This window comes from Poecilia reticulata, chromosome 12 (assembly GCF_904066995.2).
Source record: "Poecilia reticulata chromosome 12, P_reticulata-male-v2, whole genome shotgun sequence".
Classification (NCBI taxonomy): domain Eukaryota; kingdom Metazoa; phylum Chordata; class Actinopteri; order Cyprinodontiformes; family Poeciliidae; genus Poecilia; species Poecilia reticulata.
The window spans coordinates 27,661,971-27,680,498 of NC_088841.1; the positions used below are offsets into that span (position 1 = coordinate 27,661,971).

General features: G+C 49.5%; 2 protein-coding genes across 4 annotated transcripts; one reads left to right on the forward strand and one right to left on the reverse strand.

The window, feature by feature from the left end:
• Positions 1 to 681: 681 nt before the first annotated feature.
• capslb (calcyphosine-like b) lies at positions 682 to 6,731 on the forward strand. 2 transcript variants are annotated; one of them, XM_008424762.3, is made up of 5 exons: positions 682 to 796; positions 1,441 to 1,579; positions 4,620 to 4,797; positions 4,957 to 5,166; positions 6,296 to 6,731. In XM_008424762.3, exons 2-5 carry the CDS (start codon positions 1,443 to 1,445, stop codon positions 6,395 to 6,397), a joined length of 627 nt encoding a protein of 208 aa, XP_008422984.1. In that variant the 5' UTR covers positions 682 to 796; positions 1,441 to 1,442; the 3' UTR covers positions 6,398 to 6,731. The 2 variants fall into 2 exon arrangements, with proteins under 2 accessions (XP_008422984.1, XP_008422985.1); XM_008424763.3 differs by lacking the exon at positions 682 to 796 and adding an exon at positions 803 to 949.
• Positions 6,650 to 16,997, reverse strand: il7r (interleukin 7 receptor). 2 transcript variants are annotated; one of them, XM_081613530.1, is made up of 9 exons: positions 16,633 to 16,997; positions 16,342 to 16,534; positions 13,157 to 13,286; positions 12,925 to 13,079; positions 9,599 to 9,750; positions 9,367 to 9,523; positions 9,181 to 9,292; positions 9,042 to 9,114; positions 6,650 to 8,976 (listed from the first exon to the last, which is right to left on the reverse strand). In XM_081613530.1, the coding sequence occupies exons 3-9, from the start codon at positions 13,165 to 13,167 to the stop codon at positions 8,500 to 8,502; spliced, it is 1,137 nt and encodes a 378-aa protein (XP_081469656.1). In that variant the 5' UTR covers positions 13,168 to 13,286; positions 16,342 to 16,534; positions 16,633 to 16,997; the 3' UTR covers positions 6,650 to 8,499. The 2 variants fall into 2 exon arrangements, with proteins under 2 accessions (XP_081469656.1, XP_008422986.2); XM_008424764.3 differs by lacking the exons at positions 16,342 to 16,534; positions 16,633 to 16,997 and adding an exon at positions 13,629 to 13,837.
• Positions 16,998 to 18,528: the final 1,531 nt, after the last annotated feature.

An 18,528-nucleotide genomic window follows, 5' to 3' on the forward strand; every position in this document is an offset into this window, starting at 1 on the left:
ACGAGGAGTCAGGCAAGGATGTCCCATATCGCCTTATCTTTTCCTCCTCTGCACTCAGTTATTCACAGACTCTATTAAACTGAGAAAACTAAAAGGTATCGCAGGGGCCGGTCGAGAAATTAACATTATTAATTTTTCTATTATTATACATTATTTCTGAAAAACTCCTCTCAAATATCTTTAGCACTTGATGTGATTAACATTTTCTCTGCTGCATCTGGACTTTGTCTAAATATATAAGCAATGTGAACTACGTGCTCTTAAATACGGCAACATTTCATTTATTTGTGGCATATCTGTAAAAGAATCTATTAGTTACCTAGGAATTATCACAAAAAACAGAGATCCAGATGTCTCCTTAATTTTAACCCCATTACTGACAAGACCCAGAAAAACTTGACCCAGTGGCAGAAGCATTTTAATTTATTTGGAAAAACACTATATTAAAAAATCAGTCATTATGAATTCTTATGAAAATGTAATGTTATGGCGATATATTGTCTCAGTGTTTGTAACCCCCTGGCGGACATTATAAAACAATGTATGCTGACTGTTCTGTATTCTGTATGTCAATAAAGATCTTTTTAAAAAAAAAATTACCGCTACTGAGTGTCTCTGGGTTTTTATTGGCTCTTCTGTTTCCTGATAAACATGACGTCACCGCTATAGACAGAGCAGCCAATCAGAGCCCAGAGCAGCAGGTCTCCATGGTAACGACGGATCGTTTGGAGCAGAGCAGCGTCGAACTGAAGCTGAGAACAAACTGGTTCAACTGGGAGAACTGGAGGAGAAACTGGTGAGTCCGAGCCGCTGATTGGTTCATTGGTTGTTTGTCTGTGTCGCTGCGCGCGCAGCGGCGGCTGCTGCTTCCTGTTCCAGAGATAAACATCAGAGTTTCAGGCCGCCACACCTGGAGGAGACCTTCACAATAAGAGCACGGAACACTGAGGTCAGTTCCTGCTTCTGACCAGCAGGTGGCGCCGTTTGTCCGCCCAGCAGATAAACAGAAACTTTAAATAAGTTCGGATGGTTCTGATCCGGGTTCTGACCTGATGCTTTATCAATGATACAGATATTATTATTGATACTTTATTAACTATTTACATATTCAGTCATAAAAAGGAGAAATTCATTGTTTAATAGTTTAAAACAAATTAAACAAATAATTTATTGTTTCTTGATTGAAAAAAATAAAAAGACAAAATTTCATTCTGTCATGAAAAGACCTGGCTTTATGACAGAACCAGAACATCTGGAGACCAGAACCAGAACCGACCCTCTGGTACCAGAACCAGAACATCTGGTACCAGAACCAGAACATCTGGTACCAGAACCAGAACCGACCCTCTGGTACCAGAACCAGAACCGACCCTCTGGTACCAGAACCAGAACATCTGGTACCAGAACCAGAACCGACCCTCTGCTGTGTGTGGCTCTCAGTCATGGCAGGAACGTCCAGACACGACCGAGCGATGGCCCAGAAGGCCAGGCAGCAGCTGTCGGAATGTTCTGACCCGGTGGAGCGGCTCCGGCTGCAGTGTCTGACCCGCGGCTCGTCTGGGATCAAAGGCCTGGGCAGGTAAGCCCCGCCCACTTCACTCACCTGGTTACAGCTGTTCTGACCGCAGTGGAGCCGGGCCAGGACCGGGTCAGAACCGGGTCTCTGTGGCTCTCGAATGCAGAAACGTCAAAGTTTGGTCGGATCAGAGGAAACATTTCTTCAACTCACCTGGAACCAGAGAGAAGAAACGAGAAAACGACAAGAGAAACATTTAAAACAAATTAATAAAATACATTTATAAACAAGGGCTGCACGGTGGAGAAGTGGTAGAGCTGCTGCCTTGCAGCAAGAAGGTTCTGGGTTCGATTCCTGGTCTTTCTGCATGGAGTCTCCATGTTCTCCCTGTGCATGGTGGGTTTTCTCCAGGTACTCCGGTTTCCTCCCACAGTCCAGAAACATGACTGTCAGGTTAATTGGTCTCTATAAATTATCCCTATGTGTGTGTGTGTGTGTGTGTGGATGGTTGTGTGTCTCTGTGTTGCCCTGAGACAGACTGGTGACCTGTCCAGGTGACCTGTCCAGGTGACCCCGCCTCTCGTCCAGAACATTAGCTGGAGAGGCACCAGCAGCTCCTGACCCCACTGAGGGACAAGGTGTTAGAAAATGGATGGATATTTATAAATATATTTATAAAACATTTCAGGGTTTCCCCCAGTAAACCTGCTCAGCCGGTGGTCGGTCCGCCGTCGGTCCACCGTGTTTTTATATTAAAAGAAGTTAAAGGTGACAGGAAATGTAAGAATATCACTCGGTAATTATACGTTACGAGAAAACATCTCCAGTGAAACATTATTTAAACCCACAACTAGTCTTAAAAACAACAAATCAAAATATTACAATTAAAATGAATATCAATTATTTGCACTTCTGTTTAATCCAAATTAAGTCAGCAGCTCCGTCAGGACCCCCAGGGCTTCAGGGGCCCCATAAATGCTAATATTTTAACAGAAATCACAGATATATACATGTAACATTTGTTTATCGAGATGATCAATGCTCTTAAATTTGATTCAATTTCAGCATACATAAATGAAAAGATTTTAAATTGTTTAACATTTATATGTAAGATTTTAAGGATCTGATAGGTTTACTTTGTAAAAGCTCAAAGAACAATATTCATAGGTAGATTGTTTTGTTACCATGGCAACAATCTAACACTGTGAGCCTAATCTTTGAATTTGAGCTGTTTGTTCACAAATACAATTTAGTAAACGGCAATTATAATTTATTGCTTTTTAGGTTGGCCAATTAAACTCCTCCCCCTCTCTCAGATTAAATCCAACACATCTGTTAGAGCTGCTGATGGGGCCCCTAAATCAGATTCTGCCCCAGGCCTCATGCAGCCTTGGACCGGCCCTGCAGGATGAGTTAAACCTGCTGCACTGAGCAGAGATGAGCAACAAACGGGAGATTTGATTCAATGCTGCTAATGTGGCTTCAGTAGCTCTTTCATTTCATGTCTGTTGAGTTTTTAATAAGAACCACAGAAACTGTTCTGACTGGTCGAATTTATGGGACAAGTTTCTCAGATCTCTGCGCCGCTGTGCACATTAACTCTGTCTAAGTGGACAAAGCATTTGATACGGTTTGATGCTTTGTATAACCAGAAAAATGAGACTAAAAATAATAATATAAAATCAGCTTGATGCATTACAGACAGGAGAGCGCGAAAGCTCCTCACCAGGCTGAACCAGCATGATCAGGTTAATGCTAGTTTGTTAACTAATACACCCACCAACCGGGAACACATAGATGAACTTTATCAGGCAGGCAGAGTCAAGCGCTGGGCAGCGTGTTGAGATGGAAAAGCCGCATAACATTTTGTTCATAAATATAAATCATTCTCACCGCTCCTTAACGCACCTCTGAAAGAGCGACTACAAGTTATTCCTGCAGTTCACGTAGAGCTGCACAACCAGAGCCAACCAGAGTGGTGTTTAAAGTCCTACCTTGATAAAAAACTCTGGAAAAAATCATAATTCCTCACAGGGATGGATGTAAATATCCATACAGGTCAGCCTGTGTCCAGTTTGAGTGAAAGGAGGCGCGCTGAGGTAAACTTAATCCAGCTGCTGCAGCGCGCAGAGGCCCAGCGGTGTGATCGGTCCGGCTTTAAATGCATAAACTATAAATCTATCTTCTATAAACATATCTTTTAGGAATAAATATGCTCCGCCAGTGAAGCGATTAGAGCAACAGAGACGCTTGCAATCCATCTTATAAAAGAACAAGAAAAGAACAACTTTTTTTAAAATTTATTTTTAATTTTTTTATTATTTTCCTAAAACCATAAACAAGAAAGGCTTAGCCTGGCGGTGGGGCCACTAAAGCATGGCGGCCGCCAGGCCTATAATGCACTCTGGGAAACCCTGCATTTATAACTAGAGTCAAAACTAATAAACTTCATAAAGAAACAAACACTGATCAAAGGTTTTAACGTCTCTGCAGGTTCAGTTCAGTAAAAGCAAAACTGATCCAAAACACCACGAGTACTTTAGTTACTCCAGTAGTACTCTGATTACTCCAGTGTTGCTCCGTGTCGTTCAGAGTTCTGTGTGTCTGCAGTAGTCATGCTGTGGGCTGTGCTGACTCGGCGTTGCTGCAGGATGTTGTTGTTTTCATCGTTCTGTTGCTGTCGGTGGTTTCCAGCCGCTGATCTCAGCTCTGTAGTACTCTGTGGTACTCTGAGCTCATTTACTACATCAGATCAGCAGTTTGCGATCGTAGTTTCTCGGTTCGGCTCTAAATGTGTCATCAAGGCTGAGAACTAGAAACCACAGACACATACCGTAACAGTTTTTATACAGATGATAACATAAAAAGTATTTTTACTTCCTGTATTTCTGTTCTGTTTGGAGCTCAGTTTTAGTTTTAGTGAGAATCTGGAGATACTTTAATAAATGTAAAAACTTTTAGTTCAGCAGTTTGTAGTCTCCCTATAGATGCTGTGATCTACAGGGAGTTAAACATAAATCCCTGAGGATGAGTCTGTTTGTGGTCATTGATCTGGGGTGGCCAGCAGGGGGCAGTGTTGCTCCAACAGTCTGTTTCCTGTCAGGATCTTCAGGATCATGGACGACAACGAGAACCGCTCTCTGGACTTCAAGGAGTTCCTGAAGGGCCTGAGCGACTACGGGCTGCTGATCGAGAAGGACGAGGCCTCCGCCATGTTCCAACACTTCGACCACGACGGCAGCGGCTCCATCGACTTTGACGAGTTCCTCATCACCCTGAGGGTAAACCAGTACCACCAGTACCACCAGACCTGTCCTGGTCTCACTGGTCTCCTGTCTGGTTCTAATCGTCCGGCTGCTCGATGAAACCCAGTGTCTTTTCTGACCTCGGAACCAACTGGTTCCACTGGTTTAGCATGAACTCGTCCCTCTGTCCTGCAGCCTCCCATGTCCAAGTCCAGGAAGGAGGTGGTGATGGAGGCGTTCAGGAAGCTGGATAAGACCGGAGACGGCGTGATCACCGTGGACGACCTGAGGGGCGTCTACAACGCCAAGTACCACCCAAAGTACCAGAACGGGGAGTGGACCGAGGAGCAGGTGTTCCGGACCTTCCTGGACAGCTTCGACTCTCCGTACGACAAAGACGGGAAGGTACGGGAATGAGTCCGTGGTCCAGAGTCTGACGGTCCTCAGAGAGGCTCTGAAAGGGAAACAAGGCGAAACCAGAAACATGATGTTTGTTCTGGAGCCTCTGGGGGAGCAGACAGGATGAACCGGTCTCATGTATTTATGTTCTGCTTGGTCGTATCGTTCAATGTGTCCAGTTTCAGGGATCCACCGTTTAAAGGGGTCAGAGAAAATGTTGGGTGTTTTAAATCACACAGTTCATTCTCCCAGCATCTTCTTGGTGCTAGCATTAGCATTAGCATTAGCTATGTCTGCTGGTGGGGATGGCTGTGGGTCTCCTGATCTGTGCTGTATGGTTGGAACAATCCAACATTTGGACCGGAACCAGACAGTTTGGTTCTGATTCGGTTCTGGTAGACGACATCACGCCTCAACAGAACTTTCCTGGATCCAGCAGGACAATCAAGTTCCTCGGTTCCATGTCCAGGTTTTTGTTTTGGTTGTTTTTATTTTTCTACACATTAAGACAGTAAAACCACTCCAGTGGCGCAAAAAGTGGGTATGCAGGGTATGCAACGCATAGGGGCACAGCACCAGAGGGGGCGCCAAAACCCCGTCTGGAGGGGGCGGCGCGCCGATGATATTTTCCCGTACGCCTTACGCTCCTTCACCTCGCACATAACGAGGTAAATGTAGCGAGTTTTACCCTTCACGTATCGTCGCCTCGGGGGGTGGGGGGGTGAGCGTCGCTCCTTCACCCTGACGCTCCTTCCCCCGGAGGGGGGGCGCCGATCTATGTTTTCGCATCCACCTGAATAATGTGTAGTTGCGCCACTGAACCAGTCCCACTGTCCTCCTGTCTATCTCTCCCACTGTCCTCCTGTCCATCTGTCCCCCTGTCCTCCTGTCTATCTGTCCCTCTGTCCTCCTGGGAGACCCAAAGGTCAGGACTTCCTCCAGACCTTTGGGTCTCAGAAACTTTACCTTCCTGTATTTTATCCGTGGTTCAGTCAGTAGGATGATGTCTACTCTGATCTACTCGGGGTTTCTCCAGCTTTCTCTCGGTTTGCCGTCGGTCCGGAGAACGTCGGACAGAACCGATTCTGGACGCACTCCTCTTCCTCACTGACCATCTTCATCCTCTGACCTCCAGGTGAGCAAAGAGGAGTTCCTGAACTACTACAGCGGCGTCAGCGCCTCCATCGACAGCGACGCCTACTTCATCCTGATGATGAGGAACGCCTGGAAGCTCTGACGCCGCGTGAATTATGACGCATTTATGATGTTTTACAGTGATCACTATAATAATAATAATGTTATTAATGTTTTACAGTGATCACTATAATAATGTTATTAATGTTTTACAGTGATCACTATAATAATGTTATTAATGTTTTACAGTGATCACTATAATAATGTTATTAATGTTTTACAGTGATCACTGATATCAAATAATTGATTTCCATCTCTAGGATGTGAAACTTTGCTTCATCATTTCAACAGAAACTTTTCATATGAATTTTTTACTTTATTGATCACAATCAATAACTGGTTAACAGCGGTTAAATAAAGGTCCTAGTTCAAACCTGGCAGTATGTACAGAACATTAATACAGACAAAGCGGAGCCGTACATTCTGGTCTGGATGCTCGTGACGTTTGGACCGGGTCGGATCTTACAGCAGCGACGTCGACCCGACCCGACCACAATCAGAACAAACAGGTCGCCGTGGCAACAGGAAGTTCCCACTCGGCACGCGATGCGTTTGAGTGCTGCAGGGGAAACGAAACTCTGCAGCAGCAGCCGGTTCTGAGGGTCCGGACGGGTCCAGAACCGGACGGGTCCGGATGGGAGCAGCTTCTAAAGAACGTCTCTGATGTTTCCACAGGTTCTACTGCTGTTAGGAACCAGAACCCAAACAGAACCGGGTCAAACCACAGAACATGTAGAACTCTGAAGGTTCTGGAGGCTGAACATGACTGGCAACCAGCTGGTTTCCATGGAAACGACCTTTATGATCACTTCGACCCAATCTGGGCTGTGATTGGCTTCTGACCCGGTTCTGACCCAAATGATCGGACTGAATGATGATTCCTTGGTTCCTTCAGACGACCTTCAATCTGAACTGAACGGATCAGAACCAGAGGAACCGTTCTGTCTCTTGGTTCTGTTGGGTTTGGATGCTTTGGTTCTTCTGACGGTTCAGTTCTATCAGAAGGTTCTGGAGCCAGATGAAGGAAGTCCATCAGAACCTTCTGGTTGGTTCTGATTGGGTCTCTGAGTTTCTCTTCTGAGATCAGGAACGTTTGTGAACTTTGGGACCAGAACCTTGAATGAAGAACCTCCAGAACGGGTCAAATGGACCGCCTGGTTCTGGTTCTGCTGCCATGTTCCACCAACAGAACCTTCTGATTTAACTGAGCTTCATGGAGAACCAAAGTCCGTTTGGATCTACAGCAGGACCTGTGAAACCATCAGAACCAGTTTGACCCAAATGTTCAGAACCAGCAGCAGGTCCGGTGTGAGACAGAAACTCTACCAGCATGAAGCCGAAACAACAGGAGAGGATAATAATAGTAATAACAATAATAATGATAGTATTAATGATAATAATGATAGTAATAACGATAATAATGATAGTAATAACGATAATAATGATAGTAATAACGATAATAATGATAGTAATAATGATAATAACATGATATTAAAGCCGGAATAAGAGAATAAATTTGTCGTTTTGTCAGAATCATCTTGTAAATTTTTTCAGTTCCTCCGTTTAAAACATTTTTTAGATCTTTGTGTTAAAATGAGGAACATCTTTATGGGTTTTATAAATAAGTTTTTATCATATCAGCATCAGATTATCAGTCACAGGATTTAAACTTTGACTAGAAATGAAAACCTGCAGCTGAGCCGTTCACATCTGATAACATTTCAGGTTTTTCTCTTTATTCTGATAATATTATGACTTTATTCCCCAAATTAAATTATTTATTATCCTCATTCAGGCTGTAATATTCGATCAAACTGCTAAAATAAAATCGTTTCCTGAGCCAATCAGGGACAGAGGAGAAGCTGGCCTCTGATTGGCTGCCGTAGACCATGTGACTCGTCCTGTTAGTGTGAATGTGAGCGCTGGGACCAGTAAGAGGAACTGGTTGTTCTCAGGTTCTGGGGGACTGGGGGCTTAGGGTCCAGTCAGGAAGCAGCTATATGAGGTCAAAGGTCAAATACTGAGAGGAGCCCTGAAGAATGAACAAAGATGCCTGAGGAAGGGTCAAAGGTCGTATGAGTCCAGCTTTGGGAGTCAGATGTGAAGGACAGATGAGACGCTGGTCCTCCAGCTGGTGGCGCTGTGCTACTGGCTCTGGTAGAAACTGGACATGGTGACGTAGGCCTCCTCCTGCCCCGGGCCGCCACGCCGGGCCAGAAGGTTCTGGGACTCGTCTTCGCGCCGCAGGACGTCGACGGGGGACGGGGCGCTGCTGGGGACGCTGTCCTCGCCGTCTGAGCAGCTCAGCAGCGCAGAGACCTCCAGCTCCTCTGTGACGGCGCTGGAGGCGCTGCTGGTGGTGCTGTGGGAGGAGCTGGACCTGGATCCAGACTGGGATCCAGATTGGGACCCGGCGGAGGACTGGGATCTGGATTGGGACCCAGCGGCGGACTGGGATCTGGATTGGGACTCGGCGGCGGACTGGGATTCAGATTGGGACCCAGTGGCGGACCCGGTCCCAATGGGCCTCCTGTGCGGCTCTGCCTCCTCCGCCTGTGGCTTCTCCAGCGGCAGGACTCGCAGGGAGCTGAAGACCTCAGGGTTGAGGTCCAGCAACAGGCCCTGGGGAGCAGCAGATGGTTAGGCGGGTTCTGGTGTGAGCAGAACCTGCTGGTTCAGGAAGTCACCTTGTTCGGTTTGCAGATCTGGACCAGCGCCTGCTTGGGGTGTGGGATGCTGGGCCACATGTAGGACAAGATCCTGAGAGAAACAGGAAGTTAGGAACCAGAGACACACCTGAAGCTCCGGCTGGACATCGAGGCCTACCCCGACTTCCAGACGATGATGATGCTGCACAGAACCACCAGCGCAGAGACGAAGCTCAGGACGGGTCCGGAGACGGTCCACTCCGTCTTATCTGAACTCGGCAGCTTCTCCTCTGAGGAGGGACAGGAAATGATGTCAGTGGCGGCAGCTCAGAGCTCTACGCTGCTGGAGGTCCGATGTTCTCACCAGGCGGCATGTGGAAGGGGAACTCGGGGCTCCAGGTGCTCCAGGTTCCCTGCAGAACGCCGGTAGGGATGGACCGGACTCTGACCTGGTACTCAGAGTCCTGACGGAGGTGCTGCCTGTCGATATGCAGGAAGTTCTTAGACGTGACGTTCTGGGTCTGCAGGACGAGATCAGCAGGTCAGATCCAGCAGAGGTCAGAGGTCAAACTCTCTGGTAGCGCCGAGGGCCATACGATGTTGCTGCCGTGGGTCCACAGGTTGAGCTGGAAGATCTGGGTGTTCAGATTCAGGTAGTCTCTGCTGTAGGGGATCTGGAAGTAGATCTCAGCCCGGTTCTTCATCGGATCCATTGTCACGTTGAAAATCCTCGGACTTTTGGGCTTCACTGGAACACGGAGAGGCAGAAAAGAAAGAAATGTTCACAAGTATTCACTGTCAAACTGCTCTCAGTAGGATCAGGGTCGGTTCGTTAAGGTCGGGATCATTCGTTAAGGTCGGGATCATTCGTTAAGGTTGGGGTCATTTCGTTAGGATCAGGGTCGTTTCGTTAAGGTCAGAATTGGTTCGTTAGGGTCGGAATTGGTTCGTTAAACTCGTGGTCGTTTTGTTAAGGTTGGGATCGTTCGTTGAGGTCGGGGTCGGTTCGTTAAGGTTGCGGTTGTTTTGTTAAGGTCGGGATCGGTTCGTTAGGGTCGGGATTGGTTGGTTAGGGTCGGAATTGGTTCGTTAAGCTCGTGGTCGTTTTGTTAAGGTTGGGATTGTTCGTTGAGGTCGGGGTCGGTTCGTTAAGGTTGCGGTTGTTTTGTTAAGGTTGGGATCGTTCGTTGAGGTCGGGGTCGGTTCGTTAAGGTTGCGGTTGTTTTGTTAAGGTCGGAATCGGTTCGTTAAGGTCGGGGTCATTTCGTTAAGGTCGGGATCGTGCATTAAGGTTGTGGTCGTTCGTTGAGGTCGGGGTCGGTTCGTTAAGGTTGCGGTTGTTTCGTTAAGGTCGGGATCGTTCGTTAGGATCTGGGTCGGTTTGTAAATGTCAGGGTCGTTTCGTTAATGTCAGGGTCATTTCGTTAAGGTCGGGGTCGGTTCGTTATGGTTGGGGTCGGTTCGTTAAGGTCGGGATCGTTTGTTAGGGTTGGGATCGTTCGTGAAGGTCGGGATTGTTCGTTAAGGTCGGGGTCGTTCGTTAAGGTCGGGGTCGTTTCGTTGAGGTCGGGGTTGTTCCGTTAAGGTCGGGATCGTTCGTTAGGAACAGGGTCGGTTCGTTAAGGTTGGGATCGTTCGTGAAGGTCGGGATCATTCGTTAAGTTTGGGGTCATTTTGTTAGGATCAGGGTCGTTTCGTTAAGGTCAGAATTGGTTCGTTAGGGTCGGAATTGGTTCGTTAAGCTCGTGGTCGTTTTGTTAAGGTTGGGATCGTTCGTTGAGGTCGGGGTCATTTCGTTAAGGTCGGGATTGGTTCATTAAGGTCGGGATTGTGCATTAAGGTCGTGGTCGTTCATTAAGGTCGGGGTCGTTCGTTGAGGTCGGGGTTGGTTCGTTAAGTTTGTGGTTGTTTCGTTAAGGTCGGGATCGTTCGTTAGGGTTGGGATCGTTCTTTAAGGTCGGGATCGTTCGTTAGGGTTGGGATCGTTCGTGAAGGTCGGGATCGTTCGTTAAGGTCGGGGTCGTTCGTTAAGGTCGGGGTCGTTTCGTTAAGGTCGGGATCGTTCGTTAAGGTCGGGGTCGTTTCGTTAAGGTCGGGGTCGTTTCGTTAAGGTCGGGGTCGTTCGTTAAGGTCGGGGTCGTTTGTTAAGGTCGGGGTCGTTTTGTTAAGGTCAGGATCGTTCGTTAAGGTCGTGGTCGTTTCGTTAAGGTCGGGGTCGTTCGTTAAGGTCGGGGTCGTTTCGTTAAGGTCGGGGTCGTTCGTTAAGGTCGGGGTCGTTTCGTTAAGGTCGGGGTCGTTTCGTTAAGGTCGGGGTCGTTCGTTAAGGTCGGGGTCGTTTCGTTAAGGTCGGGGTCGTTTCGTTAAGGTCGGGGTCGTTTCGTTAAGGTCGGGGTCGTTCGTTAAGGTCGGGGTCGTTTCGTTAAGGTCGGGGTCGTTCGTTAAGGTCGGGGTCGTTTCGTTAAGGTCGGGGTCGTTCGTTAAGGTCGGGGTCGTTCGTTAAGGTCGGGGTCGTTTCGTTAAGGTCGGGGTTGTTCGTTAAGGTCGGGGTCGTTTCGTTAAGGTCGGGGTCGTTTCGTTAAGGTCGGGGTCGTTCGTTAAGGTCGGGGTCGTTTCGTTAAGGTCGGGGTCGTTTCGTTAAGGTCGGGGTCGTTTCGTTAAGGTCGGGGTCGTTCGTTAAGGTCGGGGTCGTTTCGTTAAGGTCGGGGTCGTTCGTTAAGGTCGGGGTCGTTTCGTTAAGGTCGGGGTCGTTCGTTAAGGTCGGGGTCGTTTCGTTAAGGTCGGGGTTGTTTCGTTAAGGTCGGGATCGTTCGTTAGGGACTAGGTCGGTTCGTTAAGGTCGGGATCGTTCGTTAAGGTCGGGATCGTTTGTTAAGGTCGGGGTCGTTCATTAAGGTCGGGATCGTTCGTTAAGGTCGGGATCGTTCGTTAGGGACTAGGTCGGTTCGTTAAGGTTGGGATCGTTCGTTAAGGTCGGGGTCGTTTCGTTAAGGTCGGGTTTGTTCGTTAAGGTTGGGGTCATTTTGTTAAGCTCGGGGTCGGTTCGTTAAGGTCGGGGTTAGTGTCACTTCATTTGACCCCAAAGGAACAGGGTTCACCAGCTCAACACTCAGAATCACTTCCTCCTCCCTTTGAATATGAATTATTTACTTTTCATGTCAGAATGTGATTGAGGTGAAGGATGTCCTGCGGTGGACCAGTGACCTGTCCAGGTGACCCCACTCATCGACCTTTGATCTAAGCTAACATTAGCATTTTAGCTAATTTGGCCTAAAAGTTATAGTTAACTTTCTGGATGGTCTGAGTTAATGTTACCCAACATGCAGGTGTACGAAAATCTGATATTAGCACGTAAGCTAACATTAGCGTTTAGCTCTTGTTAGCTTATATGCTAATATTACTGCAGCAGATGAGTTTTAAATCATTTCTGTCTTCACTGTTTAGATTGTTCAACATGAGATCAGTATTTTACTACGTTTAAATCTGCAGGATGTTGTTTTTCATGTCAGCAGGAGGATCTGGTATTTTCTCTATCTGGTTTTTTCTCTATCTGGTTTTTTCTCTATCTGGTTTTTCTGTCTGACGTTTTGTTGACTGTTTTTTTTTTCTTGTTTTTTTTCCTCAAACATTCAATCACTCACTGCTTTTTCACAGGAAATATGATTCTTTATGTCTTTACATGTTTCACTTCTTGTAACAGACCCACAGAACTATAGACAGGAAGGAAAACAAGCCTGAACGTTTTAAACATTTAAATCTGAAAAGTGTGGGGGGCCTGCATGAGGGAAACGCTGAAGCAGCTCTGGTTTCTGTTTCAGGGTGTCGGAGTAAAGGGGTTAGGGTATGAAACTTTTTCACTTCGATGCTGAAACTCGTGAATCGTCTTGTGGCGTTGTGGGCCGGCGCGGCCCGGTTCTGGACTCACCGATCTTCTCCAGCAGCACGGTGGCTGACAGCCGTCCTCCTCCCCGCCGGTGGACCGTCACGTTGGCGACGGCCACTGTACTCAGACCGCTCACCGTGCCTCCATCAGCCCTCACACATTTCTCCTCCATCCTGTCGTTCTCCATCCTCACCTGGCTGCAGAGACGGGCAGAAGGTCCTGTCAGGTTCTGCTGGTGGGTTCCGTCAGGAGCAACCGGAGCAGAGAGCCTCACCAGACGATCATCTTGTCGATGGCGTCTCTGTCTCCGTCCTCGTCGTCCTCGTCTCTATGGCGTCCCAGCAGGTGGCAGGTCAGGCTGTTTGCCCGGACGCTGACATGAGAGCTGCAGCTGAGGCTCGGTTCTGGCAGGAAGCAGAACCACAACCACAGACAGCAGGGGACCAGTCAAAGTTCTGCCTCAACCAGCCAGTTATTTATGTTTGATTCAGCAGCTTGGCTGCTTTACGTCATAAAACATGAAACCAGAAACAAACGATTCACTGAACATCAAACATCTAATCTGCTGATCGGCTGCTTTGGTCTGATTATAGGAGATCAGGGTTTCAGCTGTCTGGAACCAGAACCAGAACCAGAACCAGAGTTTCTCTCAGGTCCTTCCTGCTGCAGACAGCAGAGATGTTCCTGTGTGTTTCTGACCCAGCGGTCTGGTTCTGTTCGGCCCAGCCGGGTCCAGTCGGTCTCACCTGAGTCCGGGTCGCCGTCTCCGCTCTGGGCCCGGCTCCCGGCCGCCTGCAGCAGCAGCATCAGGACGCTCGTCCAGCCAGGCAGCATCGTCTGCATGCAGCAGCACCAACTCACCTGTTCTCCGCTCGCCCTGAACTGCGGCGGCACCGCAGCACTCAGCAGCAGCAGCAGCAGGCGGGGGAGGGGCCAACCGGCAGGGGAAGGAGGGAGGCGGCGCCGGGTTCACTGAGGTTTCAGAGACAGGAAGTTTGTGGATCAGAAAACATCTAAGCAGGAGGCTGATTGGCCAGCAGAGCAGCTGGATGTGATGCTGCTTCACATGAGGCTGCTTCACATGACGCTGCTTCACATGAGGCTGCTTCACATGACACTGCTTCACATGAGGCTGCTTCACATGAGGCTGCTTCACATGAGGCTGCTTCACATGACGCTGCTTCACATGAGGCTGCTTCACATGAGGCTGCTTCACATGACGCTGCTTCACATGACGCTGCTTCACATGAGGCTGCTTCACATGAGGCTGCTTCAGATGACGCTGCTTCACATGAGGCTGCTTCACATGACGCTGCTTCACATGAGGCTGCTTCACATGAGGCTGCTTCACATGAGGCTGCTTCACATGACGCTGCTTCACATGAGGCTGCTGCTTCACATGAGGCTGCTTCACATGAGGCTGCTTCACATGACGCTGCTTCACATGAGGCTGCTTCACATGACGCTGCTTCACATGAGGCTGCTTCACATGAGGCTGCTTCACATGACGCTGCTTCACATGAGGCTGCTTCACATGATGCTGCTGCTGCTTCACATGATGCTGCTTCACATGAGGCTGCTTCACATGATGCTGCTTCACATGATGCTGCTTCACATGAGGCTGCTTCACATGATGCTGCTTCACATGAGGCTCCTGCTTCACATGAGGCTGCTTCACATGAGGCTCCTGCTTCACATGACGCTGCTTCACATGAGGCTGCTGCTGCTTCACATGAGGCTGCTTCACATGAGGCTGCTTCACATGAGGCTGCTGCTGCTTCACATGAGGCTGCTGCTTCACATGAGGCTCCTGCTGCTTCACATGATGCTGCTTCACATGATGCTGCTTCACATGAGGCTGCTTCACATGAGGCTGCTTCACATGATGCTGCTTCACATGACGCTGCTTCACATGAGGCTGCTTCACATGAGGCTGCTTCACATGAGGCTGCTTCACATGACGCTGCTTCACATGAGGCTGCTGCTTCACATGAGGCTGCTTCACATGACGCTGCTTCACATGAGGCTGCTGCTTCACATGACGCTGCTTCACATGAGGCTGCTGCTTCACATGAGGCTGCTTCACATGACGCTGCTTCACATGAGGCTGCTGCTTCACATGAGGCTGCTTCACATGAGGCTGCTGCTTCACATGATGCTGCTTCACATGAGGCTGCTGCTTCACATGATGCTGCTTCACATGATGCTGCTTCACATGATGCTGCTTCACATGACGCTGCTTCACATGACGCTGCTTCACATGACGCTGCTTCACATGAGGCTGCTGCTTCACATGAGGCTGCTGCTTCACATGACGCCATGATGCTGCTTCACATGATGCTGCTTCACATGACGCTGCTTCACATGACGCTGCTTCACATGACGCAGGGTCATGATGCTGCAGCATCCTGGACTTCCTTGCAGCTCGGCCGGAATCAGAACTCGTCGTCTTGTTTCCCTTCTGCAGCCTGGAGGGTCGCAGCTGCAGCAAGACCCTGGGGTCAGAGGTCAGCCAGCAAGGAGCTGCAGCAGAACCTGATTTAAATAAATTCATGTCAACCAGAAATAGCAGCTGGTGGTCACATGATGCCATCAGCAGAGACCACAGAGCTGTCAGCTGCAGCGATCAGAACCTGCAGCAGAACCGGCTCTAACCCGACCCGTTAACCACTTCCTGTCTGTCTGAGCTGCTTTGTTTGGAAACGAGGCCAAGATGAAGATGAAGATGAAGATGAGACGCCCTGAGCCGCCGCCGTCGACAGGAAAACGGGTCACATGACCACCAGAAACTTCTGACCCAATCGGGCCTCAGCCTCGGTTCTGCTGGGCCTGGCTGTGGTTCTGTCTCCATGGATACAGCGTCCTCTGCCACAGGGCATGCTGGGAAAGCCGCGGGTGAGCCAGGTCGGTCCTGGTTCTGTTAGGGAACCAGAACCTGAACAGAACCTGAACAGAACCAGAACAGAACCTGAACAGAACCTGAACAGAACCAGAACAGAACCAGAACCTGAGCAGAACCTGAACAGAACCTGAACAGAACCTGAACAGAACCTGAACAGAACCAGAACAGAACCTGAACAGAACCTGAACAGAACCAGAACAGAACCTGAGCAGAACCAGAACAGAACCTGAACAGAACCAGAACCTGAACAGAACCTGAACAGAACCTGAACAGAACCAGAACAGAACCTGAACAGAACCTTCCTCTGCCGGGTGCAGATGTTCGGATCCAACACTCTTGAATTATTTGCTCTGGGTCAAAACAGGAACGTTTCCCGTTTCTTGCTGCTCCTGAACGCATCTCAGCTCAGACGGTTCTGGTTCTGGTTCTGGTCCAAACTGTTTCCAGAGCTGAGAAACAGAAACTACAACAAGAAATAAACATAATGCAGTTTAAACACTGAGGAGTGAAACAGGTCTGGTCTAATCAAAGTAAGGAACAAAGAGTATCAACCAAACCTCAAACCAACTGAGGATCCTGACATTCAGCAACAGAAACAGCTGATGGGCCCCATCGGTCTGAGATCCATTCAGACTGAAACTTTCCTCCTTCCTGCTCTGACAGGAAGTCCAACATTCAGAACGCCTTCAGACGTGAAGCTGCAGGCCGCACCATTCAGCTAAAACCAGGAGATGGAAACTGAGACGTTCACTGTAAAAACACAGAAACATGAAAACATCATCAGTTCCTGATGACCTGATGGTTGAGCTCTGAATGTGGGTCTGGTCTAATTCCTGGAGCATCGTCACCTTGGCAGGTTGAAGGTCACGACCCCTGACCTCTGACCCCAGGACTTCACAGCGATGAAAGGAAAACACTGTAAAACTGAAACTAGACGTTTTAGTTCATAGAAACTTTTCAAACTGGTTCTGATTCGCTGCGATCCAGAGTTCAGAGCCGTCTCCATGGAGACGGGTCCGGCTCTGCAGGTTGTTCTGTGGCAGGGAGTCGGTGGGAGGAACCGGGCCCGGTTGGTTCTGTGTGGGCGGTTGCTGTGGTTACGGTGCTGCGTTCAGGGTTCAGGAGGCGAGAAAATCCTGGGGAAGGAAAACATCCCAGAGGATGAAGCTCTGGAGGCTCTGGCAGGTTCTGGAGGTCCAGGAGGTTCTGGAGGTCCAGGAGGCTCTGGAGGTTCTGGCAGGTTCTGCCTCTCCGACCTGAACCGGCTGTTTGGGCCTCTGCTGCTGCAGCTCCAGCGCGGCGCTCTCCCCGCCCCCATCAAACCACAGGCTGAGGTTCGTATCTCAGCTCAGCATCAAAAACATCTTCAGCTGCGGTTTGGAGTCTCTGCTGCCGCTCAGGTTCTGACGGATCCGAAGAGTTTAGAGGAAACGTTCCGGATCGGAAGGCGACGGCAGGAGAAACCTTCTATCGTCGCTGAGCAGCAAACTTCCCCTCAGCGCCGCCCAACAAGACGAACGGACCTGGGAAGCCTGGCGGCGGCTCAAAGACGCAGCATCATCAAAATATACTTTAACTATTCCCTCATCAAAACTAACCTGGAATGTTCCCTTGATGCTTTCAAGGCATGTTTAAGACATCCTTTAATCTCCATGGCAACCATTCAGCTGCTGAACGCCTGGGTGGACCTAGCCCCGCCTCCGAGATGGAGCTCCTCCCCCTCTCAGCTCCTCCAGACTAGCCAGAAGCAAATAGCAAACAGCAGCTGAGCTGCTGCTCAGAGCGGCGCTGGTGAAAACATTAAAGGGTTAATAGAGCAGCCATGTTGGGATGACTTCCTGGAGGCGGAGCTTGAGGAAGAGCAGGAGCTTCTTAAAGAGACAGAGACCCAATTTGAAGGCGTTAAATCAGGAAGTCAGATTTATTGAAGTCATATTTGATATGTAACAGTTACATGGCCCCGCCCCTTTAATGTCCAGTCAAATCCTCCGGGGAAGTTTCATCCTTTTGCATCTACCGAACCCTGACCTGATCCTGGACCGAGTCGTTGCCATGGCGATCCATAAAGGTGTGTGAACGTGTGATAGCTGGTCTGATTCAGAGAAACATTCCTGCCGTTTTATTTCTCCACGTCTGACTTGATGTCAACATGAGCAGGAAGCTGAATTCAGCTCCGTTCAGCGTGTTCAGCTCCAACCGCCGCAGAGATGAATCCATGAAGGATGAACTGCTGAGCTGCAGGTCGTCCTTCCTGCAGAGCGTCTGAAGCCGAGGCTGCAGCTTCCTGCTCCTCCTCTTCCTCCTCGCCTTCATCAGGCCTGCAGCTTCAACCTGCTGCTGCGTTTCTGAACAGAGGTGATGCACGCCGTGCGAGCGAAGCTCCACTTGTTGAGAAATGACTCGTCACCACATCCTCTTCCTCCAGCTTCATCCTCTGACAACAACAAGCAGCTCCAGCTGAGCAGAGGCTGCTCTGCAGCGGGCCGGGCCGGCAGCGCCCCCTGCTGGGAGACACGGGGCCTGCGGCGCCCCCTGCTGGGAGACACGGGGCCTGCGGCGCCCCCTGCTGGGAGACACGGGGCCTGCGGCGCCCCCTGCTGGGAGACACGGGGCCTGCGGCGCCCCCTGCTGGGAGACACGGGGCCGGCGGCGCCCCCTGCTGGGAGACACGGGGCCTGCGGCGCCCCCTGCTGGGAGACACGGGGCCTGCGGCGCCCCCTGCTGGGAGACACGGGGCCTGCGGC